The following is a 19,205-nucleotide window of genomic DNA, read 5'->3' as shown; positions in this document are numbered from 1 at the left end:
AGAATATAGTTCATAATACATTCTGTGGGATTATAATCATTATTTTAGAATGTTTTAATCTTTAATCCATTAAGCAGTTACTGAGAATTATTACATGAGTATACAAAAATAAGTAAGACATAGACTTCTCCCAGCAAGTTCCCTGTCTAAGGGGAAAATAGACATGTAAATAAGTAATTAAAATATCATATGGTATGTACAATAACAAATATATTTACAAGGTAAGGAAGCAATCAAGAAGATAAAAAGAACTCAGGGTAACGTTTCAAGGATAGAGGACAGATACTTAAGTAAATAAGTCAACAAGGAATAGCTATTACTTAAAAGAAGAAGACTGAAAAGCGTATATGAAACCAGCAGAGTAGGAGAAAAAATAAAGGGGAAAGGATTCCATGGTGATAAGGAAACAATACATTGGTTTAAGTAATCTTTTTTCATCAATCTCCTGAGGATGCTGTAATGAAGATGATGTTAAGTAAGAGGCAAAAGTAAAGCACACATGAGGATCTCAAACTCCATGTTAAAAATATGATTCAAATTAGAGTAATCATTTCAAAAGAAAAATAAAGACATTTTATCTCATTAAGAGTCTTTTAACAGTCGATCACTTAAATAACATTACAGATTAATTCAGGTATAAAAACTTAAAAATGAGCTAGTAATCAATAAATAGCAAAACTAATATAAGAAATTATAAACATGTACTCACATCCTAAAACTAGAAAATAAAAGATCACTTTAGTTGGCAGAGATAAATTTAGTTCAAGGCAATACTCGTTATGAAACACTAAATGAAAGGTAATTTAAAAATATACTTACCTCCTATGTATTTATTTATTTACTTAAAGATTTTATTTATTTGACAGAGAGAGACACAGCAAGAGAGGGAACACAAACAGAGGGAGTGGGAGAGGGAGAAGCAGGCTTCCCGCTGAGCAAGGAGTCCGATGTGGGGCTTGATCCCAGGAGCCTGGGATCATGACCTGAGCCGAAGGCAGACGCCTAATGACTGAGGCACCCAGGCGCCCCTCCTATGTATTTAAAAACGTTTTGACTTCTAGGTTAGACAAATTAAAGTTTCATTTTTCAGCAAAAATACTGAGTTCCAAAAATGAATGTGTGTTCAATGCCTCTATTTAAAAAGGCTTTTTAACATATGGACCCAATTTTATCATTTTCCAAATGCCTGATCAGTTGTCAAAACAAATTTGTTTGCTCTAATTATTTGAAATATAATTTTTATCATATCCTAGAAGTCTATATACATAAAGGTCTATGCTTGAACTTTCTAGTCTTTCTCACTGGTCTGTTTACTCATGCACCAGAATCACACTGTTATAATTACAGAGGCTATAGAGTATGTTACTATGTAGTAGGGATACTAAACGCTCATAGTTGCTTTTTTCCCCCTAGACTTTTCTTAGCTTTTTTTTTTTTTTTTAAAGATTTATTTGACAGAGAGAGACAGTAAGAGCAGGAACACAAACGGGGGGGTGGGAGAGGGAGAAGCAGGCTTCCCGCTGAGCAGGGAGCTCAATGAGGGGCTCGATCCCAGCACCCTGGGATCATGACCTGAGCCCAAGGCAGATGCTTAACAACTGAGCCACCCAGGTGCCCCTTCTTAGCTGTTTTTATATGTTTATTTTCCCATATGAACATCAGTATGAACTTTTGTAGTTAAAAAAACAAGCAAGTTCTTGGCATTCCTTTGGGATATCATTAAATTTATAAAATAATCTAGAGAGAACTGAAATCTTTGTAATACTAAGGCAACGTACCAGATAAATATGGGATGCTTTCCATTTGTTTAAATCTACTATATTTTTGTGTCTTTCTGGAGTGTTTCAAGGTTTTTCTTTATTGGTTTATACATTTCTCATCATGCTTATTCCTAAATATATTATCTTCTTCTGTTACTATTGTAAGTTGGGTTTTCCAACAAATCTTCTACCTGGTTATTGCTTATTATATGAAAATTATTTTTTATATGTTGACTTTATATCCTCCTATCTTACTGAATTAGCTTGTTATCTGAGTTACTTTTATTGATAACTCTCTACAGTTTTTCAAGTATATTAGCCTATCATCTACCAATAGAAATTCTTTTACAGGGGCACCTGGGTGGCTTAGCCAGTTAAGCATCTGCCTTTGGCTCAGGTCCAGGGTCCTGGGATCAAGCCCCACATCAAGCTCCCTACTCAGCGGGGAGTCTGCTTCTCCCTCTGCCCTCCCCCACTCGATCTCCCCCCGCTTTCAAAAATAAATTTAAAAATCTTTTTAAAAAAATTCTTTTACGGGGCGCCTGGGTGGCTCAGTCGTTAAGCGTCTGCCTTCGGCTCACGTCATGATCCCGGGGTCCTGGGATCGAGCCCCGCATCAGGCTCCCTGCTCGGCAGGAAGCCTGCTTCTCCCTCTCCCCCTCCCCCTGCTTGTGTTCCCTCTCTCGCTATGTCTCTCTCTGTCAAATAAATAAATAAATCTTTAAAAAAAAAAAATTCTTTTACATTTTTCCCAATTCTTATGATTCTGACTGCTTATGCTTATCTAAAGTCATTGGGTGATACTTTCAGCTGAATGTTAAACTGTAGTGGAGATAATGAGTAAGCTTGCTTTAGTGGGAATGCATCTTATTTTCCCATTATGTGTATGTATGTATGCATGCATGTATACAAATATATACATACACATACACATATATGTATTAAGGTAGTATCTATCCATCAATTCTTATTTTCTTGGTTGTTTTTATCTCAAGTGGATGTTACAGTTTGTCAAAGGCTTTTTCGGCATCTATGGAAATAATGGTATGATTTTCCTCCTTAGATATATGAATATAGTGAATTTTATTAATGAATTGCTAAATAAGAACCATCCTTGCAATCCTGGAATAAATTACAGTTGGTCATGGTATTATTTTCTTAATGTGAAACTGAATTGTTTGATAATATTTCACTTAGAATTTTTCGTATCGGTATTTGTAAGTGGATAATGAAATTTAATTTGTTTTGTGATAGCACTAAACTCATGGAGTTTAGTGAACATTGTTACATAATATTCCTCAAAAAAACTGGATGTTTTCCTTCATTTTCTATGCTCCAAAACAATTTAAAACAGCATTTGGACTATCTGGTTTTTGAAGATTTCGTAAAAATCCCCCTGTGAAATCACTGGGCCTGGTGCTTTCCTCTAGAGGTAATTCTTTTATAATATTCTCCAATTCTTCTATAGAAATTAGTCTTTCTTCTGGAGTCAATTTTGACAAACTGTATTTTCCAGGGAAAATATCCAAGTTTGCAAATGTATTTGCACAGAAGGGTACAAAGTAGTTTGTCATTTTAAAAAATATTTCCTTTGTTTCAATGGTTATTTCTGTCTTGTCATTTCCTATTTACAAATTTGTGCTCTCTTTTTGTTCTTCATTAGGTTAGATATTTATCTATTTTGCTAATGTTTTCCAAAGAACTAGATTTTTTATTTTTTTTGTTCTCTGTATCATTAATTTCTACTTTTATTTTTTATTATTTTCTTGCTGTGCTTTGTTGAAATTTAGTTCACATGCTATAAATTCACTCTTTTAAAGTATATAAATCAATATTTAGTATATTTACAAGGTGTAGTACAAGCGCAACCATTACTTCTAATTCCAGAACATTTTTTTGAAGATTTATTTTAGAGAGAGAGAGAGAGCGAGTGAGGAGGGGCAGCAGGAGAGAGAATCCTGAAGCTGACTCCCCAGTGAATTGGGGGGGGGGCCTCAATCCCAGGACTTCGAGATCATGACTTGAGCTGAAATCAAGAGTCAGCCGCTCAATCCAAATGAGCCACCCAGGCGCCCCATTCCAGAACATTTTTATCACCCAAAAAGGTAACCGTACCTCTTAGTGGTCACTCCCCATTTCCCCCATCCTCCTAGCCACAGGAAACCACTAATCTACCTTCTGTCTCCATGGACTTGCTCATTCAGGAGAATATATACATATGTATTTATAATGTATCTTCTTTGTGAATTTTGTATCTTCTTCATGAATTATGGCTTTTAGCATTATGAAGTGCCCTTTTTCTGTCATATTTAATGCTTTTTTGGTTTCAATTCTTTACCATCTAGTGGCAGAATGCGAATTCCTGCTTTCTTATTATTTCCACTTACTGGTTATAAATTTGTTCATCTCTTTATTTTTAGCATTCCTAAATTACTCTTTTTAGATGTATGTACTGCATATAGCATAGAGTTTGTTTTTGCATTGTAAGTCAAATTATAAATTCTTTTCTTTTAAGGTCTCTCACATTTATTAATATGACTGATATCTTCGGCCTCAATTCTGTCATATTTTTTACAATACTGTATGTATTATAATAACTGTATTTTTCCCCTGGTGTGTTTTATTTGCTTTAAAAATTATTTTAGTACGGCAGAAAGTTGATACTTTTGTTCTAAAGGCATCCTCTATACTAATACCTTTTTTAACGTTTCCAGTCCTTTTTTCTTATTTAACCTTATGTAACTGTTTTACCAGCTTGAAATGGTGTATCTTGACTCCCAGTTTTTGCCTATGCAACAATTACTGGGCTTATTTTATTTATATCTCACTGTTTCTCTTCTCCCATTTAAAAAAATTACATTATTTCTACTTTATTAGAATATTTAACATTCATATGTAATTACCCCATCTTTGTTCTCAATGTTGCTTTAGTCTTAATTCTATAATTATATATGAACAGTAAACATCAGTCCTTTTGCCAAAGTCTCCCCAGTCTTCTCTTGATTACCTGAAGCCGTTCTCTAATATATCTCTTAGGAAGGATTTGCTTATACAAACAGTATTCCTTCAATTCTTGTATGTTTACAACTGTGTTTCTTACCTGTGTTAGTCTAAGGATAGCTTGACTCATTCTTTACTCATACTTTATGCCCTTGACATTTTAAAAAATGCGCTACCCTCTCAGCTACTGTGTTGAGAAGTCTGAGTCTAACCTACTTATCATATTCTTCTAAGGATTTTTCAAAAAACATTTTTGCCTGTAGGTCCTGAAAATTTATTATTAAAGTCTAAGATATTTATCAGACTTGACTATTCTGAGGTCAATTTTCTCAGGTACACAATTGGGTCATTTCAACATGTAGATTTAGGCCTTTTTCTTTCAGAAAGTTTTCTTAGATTATAGTTCTAAATATTAATTCTGTTCTATTGTTTTATTTTTCTTCTTCAGAGACTCTAATTTAGTGTATGTGAAATCTGAAAACCTTCCATTTCAACCACTTTTTTGATCCTATTCACTCCTTTTTTAAACTTTATTTTCATTCTCTTGGTTATTTTTTTGCCTTTCCTCAGTGCTCCTTACTAATAGTCAAATATATCCTCTCAGGGCGCCTGGGTGGCTCAGTCGTTAAGCGTCTGCCTTCGGCTCAGGTCATGATCCCGGAGTCCCGGGATCGAGCCCCGCATCAGACTCCCTGCTCAGCGGGGAGCCTGCTTCTCCCTCTCCCTCTGCTGCTGCTCCCCTACTTGTGCTCTCTCCGTCAAATAAATAAAATCTTTAAACAAAAACAAAACAAAAAACAAATATATCCTCTCCTGTGGTCCTTATAGTTTAATCTTCATTTCTTAAGTTTTTCTTTTCTGAATTCAGTCACCTCTTATTTCACATCTTTTTGGTTTTTGTCCATTTCTCTTGCTTTTTAAATTTTTCATTTAATTTTCTTTTCATATCTGCAAACAATTGCTTGAAATATTTAATTCAGGCTGTAGTGCTAAGTCTGGTTTTCTTCTGCTTAATGGTTAGCATTGAGGGAGGAACTGATATCAACCAAAAGATTTTATTTTCATTTTTTTTGTCTTACAAAAACCTTATATGTATAGAATATATTTTTTTATTTATACTGTAGACCCTCTATAATAGCTGTATGCAGTAACAGTAAGGGTTTTATAGTGGCTTGCAAGATTCCTATTTCATGAATACTCTCTTCTGTCAGCCTAGTGAAATATAGTTTTTTTCATAAGTAGCTTTTGGGGAAGGAGAGCAGGGGGAGAATCTGGCACATCTGTGATCTTATAGATTTCTTTTTATTTCTACAGGAACCTTAAAATTCTCTTACTTTCTTCTTTCCGTTTACAATTAAGTCTCCAAAGAATGTCCCCATCCTATTCTTTCAGTTCTCCCCAGACATAATGATTTTCACAGACTACAACCTTAGGATCTGTACACTTTAAAGTACCTTCCTTGTAGCCAGAGCTCTGATGTGCCACATCCTGGACCTACTTTTTGAGTGGGACCATCTTTGTTGATTTTATCTTTGCTTCATTATCCTTGGTTCCTCCACTCCACTCTCTTCTTTTTCATATAGTCTTCTCAGAATCTAACTGCTCTTAACATAAACTTGTGACATGAGCTCCAGATAGCTCCACTGCTTATAGGTAATCTGAAGTTCATAGTATTCGCAGTTTCACAGTTATGCTGAAGGTATGAGTTATATGTGGATTTACTTGCTCTCCTTGTTGCTCTCTATGCTTTGGAGGGTATGTAGAGATTCAGATTTAGGCTTCCAACATTATCCTAGTATAACTTGGAGGTCTCCAGCAGCTTTATTTTCAATGGGCTCATTCTCGGATTTGTAATCATTACCAAATATGTCTTTTTACTGGAATTCTGCATTACCAGCAAAGTTTATTTTGGCCTCAATGCAAACGCCCTGTCCTACTGGGATTTTACCATAGACATTCACCTCAACATGAGTAGGATCGATTTTCAGAAAGAGATTATAGAGTTGCTCAGTTTGATCTATAGCCTGATTTTTCTGACACAGAAATAAAAACTTCTTGCTATCCACTGACCTTAGGTGTCATTTTTATCCTTCAAAAATGTAGATGCCTCCTTAAAAGTGAGGAGTATAAACTGTCATTTCTTTAATGTCAACGACCCTCTGGGGGCTCCCCATTAGAACAGGGCTTTTGCAGGGTCAGTCCATCAAAACAGTCAAGTACCTAAGGCTACAGTAGCATCATCTTATTAACTGTCACACCATCTTTTAGAGTTTACTTTGTCACTACATTATACCCAATTATTTCTTTAGCCAGTTATACCACAACTTTAGATCTAATTATTTAAAACACCTCCTTTCAATGTACTCATGAAGTATCTTTTCCTCTCCCTCTGGTTAAGATCTGAACTTTTAAAAGAGTATCTTTTGCATTTGTTCTTTCATGGACTCTCACAGCATTCACTACAAAGACTCTTTGACTTCTAACCCTGTTTTCTTACATCAGTTTCTTGCTCTCGTATTGCTATAGCTTCAGCCATATTCTAGAGCTGCAATGTCCATTATCATAGCCACTATCCACATGAAGCTATTTAAATTTAAACAAAATTAAATAAAATTAAATATCCAGTTCTTTAATCACACATTTTAAGTGCTCAAAAGAGCCACATGTGGCTAGCAGTTACGACTGGACAGTGCATGTACAGAACATTTCCATCTTCACCGAAAATTCTTTTGGACACTGCTATTCTAGAGCTTAACTGATTGCTTTCAACACTGACGTTACCTTCTTGTCATACTTGGAAAAAAACAAAACATTTCCTTCTCTCTTTTTGTGAGGTGTTTTAGGCCAGTATCTGTGGGGATATAGCTGGGAAGACATGTGTCTCTGGATGTCTTCTCTTCTTTTCTTAATTTCCCTGACGCCTCCAAGCCATTGTCTTTGGTTTCTTCTTACTAACCTAAAGTAAATTTATCCAGTTATATATTGATTCTAAACTAGATTAAACCTTACTTTAAAATATCCTATAACAATCTGTGGCCATTACATCTTATTCAGACTCTATCTGACCTTCAAGACTCCTGCAAGTACACTTACCTTCTTACTCTGCCTAGCTAATCTATTAGCACTGGGGCTTCACATTGAAGGAAGGCTTCTCAGGGTATTACCAGATGTGATTTTTCTTTTGTGACAAAGTTGGGCAATTGTGGCTTTTCCCTAAGAATATAAGCAATCTCCTTAAATTCTCAGATTTAGCCATTTATATCTAAGAGGTAATGATCAATATAAAGTTTCCTTAAATTAGGCCAGAATCATGTCATCTGCTTAGAAATAACCTAACCTAGGAAACCTCTAGGCCAAGAGGAAAGATCCTTTGCTATTCATAAATCCCTATATTAATATAAAAAGCTAGAAGCCCTCTAAGTTACTGAAATCCAGGTAGAGGTTTGTTTGGGGCAAGGGTAAGCACACAGTAGTTTCACTGAAGTAAGTGGAGGGCAGGGAATGAGGCTGTAAGATTGATAATGTAGATTCAGAGTTAGGAGAGCATAAAACTTATACTTAAGGAGATTCAAGGCTCCTCACCTGTGGTAGGACCCCTAAATCATGAGGGTCTTTTCACTTTCAGAGCTTGTCATATAAGTTCTTGACATGCAAAAACAAATACCTCAGATAATTTTTTTCTATTTTATAGCTTTACAGTGATCAAGTATTTTAAATACCAGTTCTCACTGTCATCAAGGTTAGAACTAATCTACAGTATGTTGCCAAAGAAAAGAATAAAGTTCACTGGCATCATGAAAAAGTAAAATTAAAAATTTAGTTTCATTAAAACTAAAAGTTAATTCAGTCAAAATGTAAAATGGCAAAATTACTGAGATTTTATATGATAGATATCTATAGGAAATTATATGAGAAGACACATGAACCGCTGCTGTTGTACACATACACCCTTACTGAGGAAGATGCAATAACCTAAAACATAACTGTCAAATCATGACCCTTCAAAACAACAACAAAAAACTCTGCACATCCCTGGTATTCAGCCTCAGAGAGTATCTCATGGATTAGTGATTCTAAGTCAGGTCTGATAATCTCGGTAAAATAAAAATTACTTCTTTCATTGAACCTACTGAATCTCAAGCAAATATGCTAACCTATCATCTTTTCTTTAAACTAAACTTTAAACTTTCTTTAAACTTCTTTAAACATCTTTCTTTTCTATACCTTTTAATTATATCTTAGGATCTTAGTATACCTGATTTTTATACAAAGTTTCCTTCAAACTCGTAAGAGCATGAATACGAACATCTACATTTTCATGTTGAATTGCTTTCATGGATAATTGAAGAGTTGTCTGAAGATCTGTACTCTCCGAGGTCTCCTATATAAAGAACACAGAGAGATACACCTTATCAGTTAATGATTTCAGAAGGTCTGGATTCCCTATAGAGCTACCATTAAAGTGGTAAACTATACCCCAATTAAAAGCAGCTTTAAAAAATAATTTCCAGGCACCTGGGTGGCTAAGTCGGTTAAGCGTCTGCCTTCGGCTCAAGTCATGATCCCAGGGTACTGGGATCAAGTCTTGCATCGGGCTCTCTGCTCAGCGGGCAGTCTGCTTCTCCCTCTGCCCCTCCCCCCTTGCTCGTGCCCGAGTGTGCTCCCCCCTCTCTCTCAAAAATAAATAAGTAAAATCTTAAGAAAATAATTTCCATCTCTTCATTCATATAGCATATGTCATTTTTAGTAATTCTTGGGAAAGGGATTTCATTCTAAAACCTTTAGACCTGGAGAAAAATTTTATTCAGATCAAATAAAGAATCTACTTCCTGGTAAGAAATACAAGTTTCCCTTAACTTACAAAAGACTACATAATAGCCTTGAACCAAACCTAGATTACACAAATGAATAATTCACTCTTTACTTTGATTACTTACTTTCTTATGACTATGATGAGTTACCCAGTAAAAGAGAAAATAAAGACCTCAGAACCAAGCTTGGGGTCTATAGTAAATACTTCTGCTATTCTGACCCAAGATCAGGTATCCCACTTTCTGCCCTAAAATTCTATGGAATCACCATTAATACTTTCATAATTTCGGAGAATTCACTGGACTTCAAGATGATGGAACTACAGGTTAGTCCCCTTCTAAAGCTCAGGAATCGGTAAGATTTGACAATTTCATACCATCGTTTGTAGCACAAAATAACTAGAATTCTCTGACGTTCTCACAGTTTTTCAGGGCATGAAGCTATGGTAGTTTCTTCTTTGGGGAACTATAAGTAGGGACATATTGACCTGGGAAGTAAAGTCACAAGTACTGTATTCTTTGTTCTCTGTTTTCTGTAATGCAATAACATCTTTATCTAAATGCTAAAACTTCCTTCTAAAAATCATAATTTGTGATAGGATTATCTAATTGTCAAAATTAGCTATCAGAAAAGTACTATATTATCTCTAGATATGATTCTAAAGAACCTCTGTTCAAAGATTGGAATCTGGGAACAATTTTGTACCAGTGATCTTCTAAGACATAAATAAAAAATTAAATACCTTTCTATATTCCTGTAGAACTGCTTTTATTTTTTTTAATTCTGGATGATCAGGTAAAAAATATATTTCATGAAGAAAATCTTGTACAGCATCCCTAATAGTTAATTGGAAGAAAAAGAATTATTTGCAAAGAGTATAAGTACTAAAAAAAATATAAGGCAGAGGTTGAAACTAAAGCCAATTTAGTTCACACTTAAAAGTGCTAGTGGGGATGCCTGGTGGGCTCAGTTGGTAGAGCATCTCCGGGTGATGAGTTTGAGCCCCACATTGGGTGTAGAGATTTAAAAACTAATATCTTAAAAAAAAAAAAGTGCAAGAGACGGCTGGATGGCTCAGTTGGTTAAGTGTCCAACTCCTGATTTCAGCTCAGGTCATGATCTCATCAGGGTTGTAAGATGGAGCTTAATGGGGCTCTGTGCTCAGCGTCAAGTTGCTTCGGTTTCTCTCTCCCCCATCTCTCTGCCCATCCCCCCACTCTCTTTATCTCTCAAATAAATAAATTCTTTAAAAAAGTGCTAGTGGATTAATGATTCTTCCTAACCATGTCTAGTGGTTAATAATATTAAATAATCAAATCTAAGGAAATCAGCTGTTGCAATATTTACGTTGGTAGCCCCAAATAAAACTATACTTCTTTGTATATGTATGCATGTATAGTCACTTCCTCTTCATTTTGGGCAAGGTGTGTGACTTGCTTTAACACACAGAATATGGCAGAGGAAATGCTGTGCCAATTTAGAGCCTAAGTGTTAAAAAGGTCTGGTAGCTTCTGATTTTGTGCTCATCAGAGTCCTAAGTCACTGCGTAAGGCCACCAACAGGGACTGGTTACGTGAAAAGAGTGAGGCTCTAAGGCTACATGGAAAGAGACAGAAACCCAGCTAAGTCTACCTGCTGGCTGATAGCAGCCACACCAATGACCAAAGAATCCACCAGTTGAACCCAGTCCAGATTGCAAAATTTTGAGTAAATAAAAATGCCTTTTTTTTTTTTTTTTTCAAGATTTATTTATTTATTTATTTGAGAGAGAATGAGAGACAGAGAGCATGAGAGGGAGGAGGGTCAGAGGGAGAAGCAGACTCCCCGCTGAGCAGGGAGCCCGATGCGGGACTCGATCCCGGGACTCCAGGATCATGACCTGAGCCGAAGGCAGTCGCTTAACCAACTGAGCCACCCAGGCACCCAAAAAATGCTGTCATTTTAAGACACCAGATTTTGGAGTAGTTCACAGTGCAGCAAGAGATAGCCAAACCCAACCTTAAAACACAATTCTCATTAAAAATTTTAGAGAAAAAGATATCAATAATTCTTACTGAGGCTACAATTTTTAATTTGCTTCAAATATAATACTCTAATCTTTCTGAGTCCCAATAATGAATTTCTAAATTCTAGTCTTCATTCACTCATGCAATAAATATATATCAAGCAACTATCATGTGCCACTATGTGCTAGACACTGGTGATGTAACAATAAAGGAAGCTGAAAGAATTTCTTTATTCAGGGAGTTTAAGATCTTTTAACTAGCACTAAATGAAAGAATTTTTTTATATGAAAAGGTAGAGAATTAACTGCTATATAATAAAAAGCACAGGTAACACTATTTATGTAATAATACAAAAAGTATTTGAAAAAGTGATCTAGATCAGTGATTATGTTCTATCATATTCAAATTATCAAAAATAAAAGTATTTTAATTGAAAAAAAAAAAACTACTTTAACCTTTTTTTCTGTACTTTCTCCCTGCTTAGACAGTTACTGAAAATGATTAATGGGAATAGCAGGAGTATGTGTATAGGTGAGTAAGCAGGTAAATAGGTAGTACTTCAAACCCAGCTTTTCCGAAGCAAAGGCAATATATATATCATATAACAGTAAGTGTAAACATAGAAACAATTTTAAAATGTATAGAAACACATTCCAGGCTAAAAAGCAACCAGTGTGAAATACAAAAATGGAAGGGAGTAACATATGTTCTTCCAATAGCAGTCCAAGTAAGCTAGAGCATAGTCTGTTTTGGAAAATCTTGAGAAAAGATTTAAAGAAATAAGATGTGACCAAATTTTGGAAAGACTTGAATGTCAAGATAAGCAATTTGAAATTCATCTGTTAGTAATTGGGAGAATCATAGAAAATCTCCATATGTTACAATAATACTGATAAAAGAAATGCTTTAAATATGAATAATATGAAGAAATGTGATAAAATCCTAAAGGAAGGGAGGCTGGTTAAAAAGCTAATACAATGAAGTAATGAGACTGTCAACTAAGGTAAGCTATAGAAAGTAAGTGAACATCCCTCCTAACCTTTCTCATGTTATTCAACTGTCTGCCTTTTAAGTGTGAAAGGAAAGGAAAAGGAAAGGTTAAGGGGTGCCTGGGTGGCTCAGCTGGGCGTCTGCCTGTCGCTCTGGTCATGATCCTGGAGTCCTGGGATTGAGCCCCGCGTCAGGTTCCCTGCTCAGCAGGGAGTCTGTTTCTCCCTCTGCCCCTCACCCTGCTCATGCTCTCTCTCAAATAAATAAATAAAATTTAAAAAAAAAAAAAAAGAAAGGAAAGGTAAATTTAGCCTTTTTTCAAAACTGATGAAAAATAATTTTGAGTTGCTGATCTAAGAATGTTTTAAATATAATTATAATGGATCAATATCACAACTGAAATAACATCACTTCAATCTGTATTGACTTAAAGCATGTCAATTATTTTTGTTTGATGCACCCTAAATTAAAAAGAATGTGAACAATTCCACCTTGCCAGCAGTAATCCCAATACCTTGAGACATAAATATACAGTAATAAAAAGTTGCTATCTTTACTATTAATTTCAGTTACAATAAATACCTGTTTTCAATTATGAGGTAGTGAAATATAGCTGCAGTTTCTTCAGGCTGGATATGTATGAGAGGTAACAAAGCCACTATCACATGACTGAGAAGGGAACCAAGATAAGCATGATCCAGGCAACGAACAAAACAATCCCAAGCTCTATGTGAAAAAATAAATAAGTTAAAAGTCACATTGTTTTTATTATTTGTAAAGCCCCATCAGTGAGTTATTAGCTACAACAATATATACAAATAATACATACATACAAATAATAAAGGCAAACAACAATACAAATAATAAGGTTACAATGCAGCTGTAAAAACAGAATAAAGATCAGTACTCTATATGCAAACAGAGTGATCTCTCTAATGTATTAAGTCAAAAAAAGCAAGGTAAAAAACAGAGGTTATAATATGCTACCTTTTGGGGCAAGGTTAATACAAAAATAAGTGTGTGTGTGTATTTGTTTATACATTTTTATTTTATTTTTTTAAGATTTTATTTATTTATTTGACAGAGAGAGACAGCGAGAGAGGGAACACAAGCAGGGGGAGTGGGAGAGGGAGAAGCAGGCCTCCCGCTGAGCAGGGAGCCCAATGCAGGGCTGGATCCCAGGACCTTGGGATCATGACCTGAGCCAAAGGCAGACACTTAACGACTGAGCCACCCACGTGCCCCAATTTGTTTATACTTTTAAAAAGGGGAGAATTATACAAAAATTAAGAAAAATAGATACTTATAGTTAGAAATGAAATCTAGATTCACAAATTTGAATTTCAGACAATGTTTATGTTTTATATGAATTTAAAATTAAAGAGGGAAAAAGCAACCTCTAAAAATTTTAAACAAACTAGTGGCACCTGGGTGGCTCAGTCGGTTAAGCGTCTGAATTCGGCTCAGGTCATGATCTCAAGGTCCTAGGATTGAGCCCTGCTCTGTGTTCAGCGGGGAGTCTGCTTGTCACTCTTATGCCCTCCCTGCTGCTCATACTCTCTCTGTCTCTCTCTCAAATAAATAAATAAATCCTTTAAAAAAATTTTAAACAAACCGAAACAACTGAACCTAAATGAGTATCAAGTTGGTGACAGAAAAGAATTACTTCACATGACTTTAAAACATATTATTCTGGGGCACCTGGGTGGCTCAGTTGTTAAGTGTCTGCCTTCGGCTCAGGTCATGATCCCAGAGTCCTGGGATCGACCCCAGGTTGGGCTCCCTGCTCTGCGGGAAGCCTGCTTCTCCCCCTCCCACTCTCCCTGCTTGTGTTCCCTCTCTCGCTGTGTCTCTCTCTGTCAGATAAATAAATAAAATCTTTAAAAAAACAAAAAAAACAAACAAAAAAACATATTATTCTGACACTCCATCTCTAATAAGTACAGTCTAAGGACAAAAAAGACCTCTGAAAAAAACAAAAATACATAGGTAAATAAACAAATAAATAAAACAAAAAAAGGACCTTCAAGAAGCTTAAACTGCATTCAGTAGTCTGTTAGAAGTAATACTAAAATTATATTAAATTAGGAATCCTACATGCCAAAATCTCAATGGCTTGAAAGAAGTGTGGGGAAGGGTCTTAAGGACTGAATCTGTTTGTAAGAGATTATATTTAAGGGGCCAAACAACCAAATGTGTGACATGTGCACGTTATTTTATTCTGACTCAAATCAACATTTTTGGGGAAAAAAATCTTTGAGACAATTGGGGAAATCTGAATAACGGACTGAGTTTTAAATGATATTAAGAAATTCCTACTAATTCTGCTAAGTATAATAATTCATGATGCTCGTATTTTTTTAAATGCCTTATCCATTAGATAAATCTGAGGTATTTACAAGTGCAATGATTTGATACTGGGGTTTTCTCTAAAACATTCCAACTAACAATAAAATAGGTGGAGGTGGTCAGATTAAGATTAGCAATGTTGATAAGTGTTGAGGTTGGAAAATAGGTATGGAGGGGTTCATTATACTATTTTATTTCCCAGTATGTTAAAAGATTTCATACTAGTATGTCTTTGAAGAAGTAAACATATTCCCTTTCAATACAAATATCCTTTCCATCTTAATTATTTACAGCCTGAAGCCCTCAAAGAGATAAGAATTCAAGTTAATGCTACTGGGAAACGCAAAAATTCTAATGAACTTAGGCAGTCAATTACCTGCAACACAATTCAGGAAAATCATCCTTGAATCTCAGGCCAGTTCTTAGCGTGGTCATCATCTTCACCCTCACAGAACTGACATGTTTTGGTCCCATCAACTTCATCAAAGACATCAAACTGTTCAAAGCCTATAAGGTAAGTAGGGCTTTAAAATAAAGCCTATAAACAAGTCAGCAGGAGTAGATGAGCCCTAAGGACAAGATCCCACCCACATCTCAGAGTAGTATCTATTCTCTGGCAACACAATGTCTAAATGTTGGTCAGTTTGTTTTGTCCAAATTCTTATGTAAGAATTACGAATTGGAAAAATATAAGCTGAGTTCTGGTCTGTTTTTTTCTTGTGAAGGTAATTTGTTATTTTTGTCCTGGCAGTGCTCTAGAATAGTAATTTTAAAATTTATTAAGAATATAATACCTATTGTTTAATTTTCTTCATATTCATCCCAAACTATTATGTAGCACATGTATTTTTGTCCTAATGGTACTAATTTCAAGATGCTCTGAATTTAGTAAAACAAACAAATTTAGAAAAACAAAACTGATGACATACCCAGAAAATTATGTACACATTTTATTGTGGAACACAGAATCGGACTTGTATCAACAGCTCCAGGTTCTAATGAAAGGATAAAGAAACTCTCTAGACAACCTTAACTATGTACCAAAACATACAAGCTTTTTATGGTTTAAAACACAAACTATAGTTTTCTTAGATTGAAGGTCATTCTCTCACTCTGGATAACGATAAGAAAGATTCCATGGAGATGAAACAGAAGTTGTCTGGAGGATTAAATTTACCAGGTGACACCAAGAGAATTAAGTATTGGCTGTGGAAGTAGAGTTTAATATTGTACCATGTCTTGGCTCCTTAAGGTTATTAAAAGAAGAAGAGTACAGACTGAAATAAAAGCTTCTACTCAGAGATTTTTTTCTGTAATTTTACTGACTGCAGATATGGAAAGCAATAAAAAGGGAAATTTAATCAGTATCTAAAATTCTCTCCTAATCTATGGACAGAAACTTCTAGTGGTGACCAACTGTTACAGTAGTCATAGTGAAACTTCATTGTGCCAAACACATTTAAACATAAACTGACAAATATTGAAGTTACTTGACTTTATATAACCTAACATTTTTGGTTTTCAAAAACACCATGGGCCATGACTCACAACATACCAGTGTGGACCAATGAACTCAATTATGCAACTTTTGTTGAGCCATCAGAGATGCTAGTCTCTTTTTTTCCCACTGAGCTAGATGGTATGAGGACATGAGCCTGAAGCCCTTGGGGTCATCACCTGGCACTTATGTATAGGGCCAATCCAGGGGCATTTGAGCTAAGAGATGAATTCTGAGAACACTGTGTCCAAAATAAAGTTATGCCCAAAGCTATATTATTCTTACACTTTTAGTCACAAAGCCAATAAAGTCTTCTAAGCCAGTTTGGGTTAAAACCGGCTTTATAAACAAACAAAAACTGTAAGTGATATAATTCCTCTTTTTAGATTCCCCCAAAGCTTATAAAGGGATAGAGAGATTCAGAATATCATATGTTTGATTATTTCTTATGGTTTAAATTTTTTAAAATAAATATTTTATTTTGAAAAAATGCACAATTAATGACAAAAATAAACAAAATTACCAAGGTACTCTAGGGAAGAGGCTACATTTGCATCCCAAACTGCATGCAAACCAGCACAGGGATTACTACAGTGGAAAACTCCAATAAAGACTAGTCCTGAAAGGACCAAGCAGAACACCAAAGTATGAAAAGAGCCAGGCTTCTTGATAAGGAGTCTGCTAACTATATATATTTATTTCTTACCTTTGAATGTTTGTAGCTACAAGCAGAAGTCATGTCTCCTATAAATTCTATATGAATTCTAGAACTTTGCAACTTAATATCACTACCTACCATTTTCTTATCTTCAATGCCAACACTGGAGCTCAGTAACTGCATGTTAAAAAAGGCCAAAATGCCCAACAACTTAGGTTGCAAATAATCAGCCTAATGAAAAAAAAAATACACATAAAACAGATATTATGTAAGTTTTACACAGATCGAACTTCATAAATCAACAATTTATTTAACTAACATCATTTCTTTTTTTTTTATTGTTATGTTAATCCCCATACATTACATCATTAGTTTTAGATATAGTGTTCCATGATTCATTGTTTGTGCATAACACCCAGTGCTCCATGCAGAACGTGCCCTCCTCAATACCCATCACCAGGCTAACCCATCCTCCCAACCCCCTCCCCTCTAGAACCCTCAGTTTGTTTTTCAGAGTCCATCGTCTCTCATGGTTCTTCTCCCCCTCCGATTTCCCCCCCTTCGTTCTTCCCCTCCTGCTACATTCTTCTTCTTTTTTTCTTTCTTAACATATATTGCATTATTTGTTTCAGAGGTACAGATCTGAGATTCAACAGTCTTGCACAATTCACAGCGCTTACCAGAGTACATACCCTCCCCACTAACATCATTTCTATATTACCTATGTTAGGATATTAGAATAAGCACTTGGTGGATTTTCTCTAAAAGTATATATTCTCACATCTAGTATTTTAAAAATTAGTGAAACTAGAATGGGAGAAGATATTTGCAAATGACATATCAGATAAAGGGCTAGTATCCAAAATCTATAAAGAACTTCTTAAACTCAACACCCAACAAATGATCCAATCAAGAAATGGGCAGAAGACATGAACAGACATTTTTCCAAAGAAGACATCCAAATGGCAAACAGACACATGAAAAAGTGCTCAACATTGCTCGGCATCAGGGAAATCCAAATCAAAACCTCAATGAGATATCACCTCACACCAGTCAGAATGGCTAAAATTAACAAGTCAGGAAACAACAGATGTTGGAGGGGATGCGGAGAAAGGGGAACCCTCCTACACTGTTGGTGGGAATGCAAGCTGGTGCAGCCACTCTGGAAAACAGTATGGAAGGTCCTCAAAAAGTTGAAAATAGAGCTATTATACAATCCAGCAACTGCACTACTGGGTATTTACCCAAAGATACAAATGTAAGGATCTGAAGAGGTACGTGCACCCCGATGTTTATAGCAGCAATGTCCACAATAGCCAAACTGTGGAAAGAGCTAAGACGTCCATCAACAGATGAATGGATAAAGAAGATGTGGTATATATATACAATGGAATATTATGCAGCCATCAAAAGGAATGAAATCTTGCCATTTGCAACGACGTGGATGGAACTGGAGAGTGTTATACTGAGCGAAATAAGTCAATCAGAGAAAGACATGTATCATATGACCTCACTGATACGAGGAATTCTTAATCTCAGGAAACAAATTGAGGGTTGCTGGAGTGGTAGGGGGTGGGAGGGATGGGGTGGCTGGGTGATAGACATTGGGGAGGGTATGTGCTATGGTGAGTGCTGTGAATTGTGCAAGACTGTTGAATCATAGATCTGTACCTCTGAAACAAATAATACATTATATGTTAGAAAAAAAAAAAAAGAAGATAGCAGGAGGGGAAGAATGAAGGGGGGGAAATCGGAGGGGGAGATGAACCATGAGAGACAATGGACTCTGAGAAACAAACTGAGGGTTCTAGAGGGGAGAGGGAGTGGGGGGATGGATTAGCCTGGTGATGGGTATTAAAGAGGGCACATATTGAATGGAGCACTGGGTGTTATACGCAAACAATGAATCATGGAACACTACATCAAAAACTAATGATGTAATGTATGGTGATTAACAGAATAAAAAAAAAGTAAAAAAAAAATTAGTGATTTATAATCACCAAGACAAAATATGATTAAACAGTACTCTACAGTGAGAAAATCATGAGCTTTTGAACTATGAAGTGTGCTAGGGGTGAGATCCTCAGGATCTGACTCACAGAAGGACCCAGAATGGAGAGGATATTTAATCT

General features: G+C 35.6%; 1 protein-coding gene across 2 annotated transcripts in view; it reads right to left on the bottom strand.

Moving 5' to 3' along the window:
• ATR (ATR serine/threonine kinase) overlaps positions 1–19,205 on the bottom strand; it is a 97,399-nt gene that overhangs the window by 51,296 nt on the left and 26,898 nt on the right. For both annotated transcript variants that reach the window (XM_032408540.1, XM_032408541.1), the window contains exons 17-21: positions 17,212–17,304; positions 15,294–15,424; positions 13,151–13,294; positions 10,315–10,408; positions 9,016–9,141 (exon numbers count right to left, since the gene is read on the bottom strand). In XM_032408540.1, coding sequence (XP_032264431.1) covers positions 9,016–9,141; positions 10,315–10,408; positions 13,151–13,294; positions 15,294–15,424; positions 17,212–17,304 — 588 coding nt within the window. The remainder of the gene's footprint in view (positions 1–9,015; positions 9,142–10,314; positions 10,409–13,150; positions 13,295–15,293; positions 15,425–17,211; positions 17,305–19,205) is intronic.

The sequence above is a fragment of the Phoca vitulina genome, unplaced genomic scaffold (assembly GCF_004348235.1).
Source record: "Phoca vitulina isolate PV1807 unplaced genomic scaffold, GSC_HSeal_1.0 scaffold10, whole genome shotgun sequence".
Lineage (NCBI taxonomy): Eukaryota > Metazoa > Chordata > Mammalia > Carnivora > Phocidae > Phoca > Phoca vitulina.
This window is presented reverse-complemented; position numbering and strand designations above follow the sequence as displayed.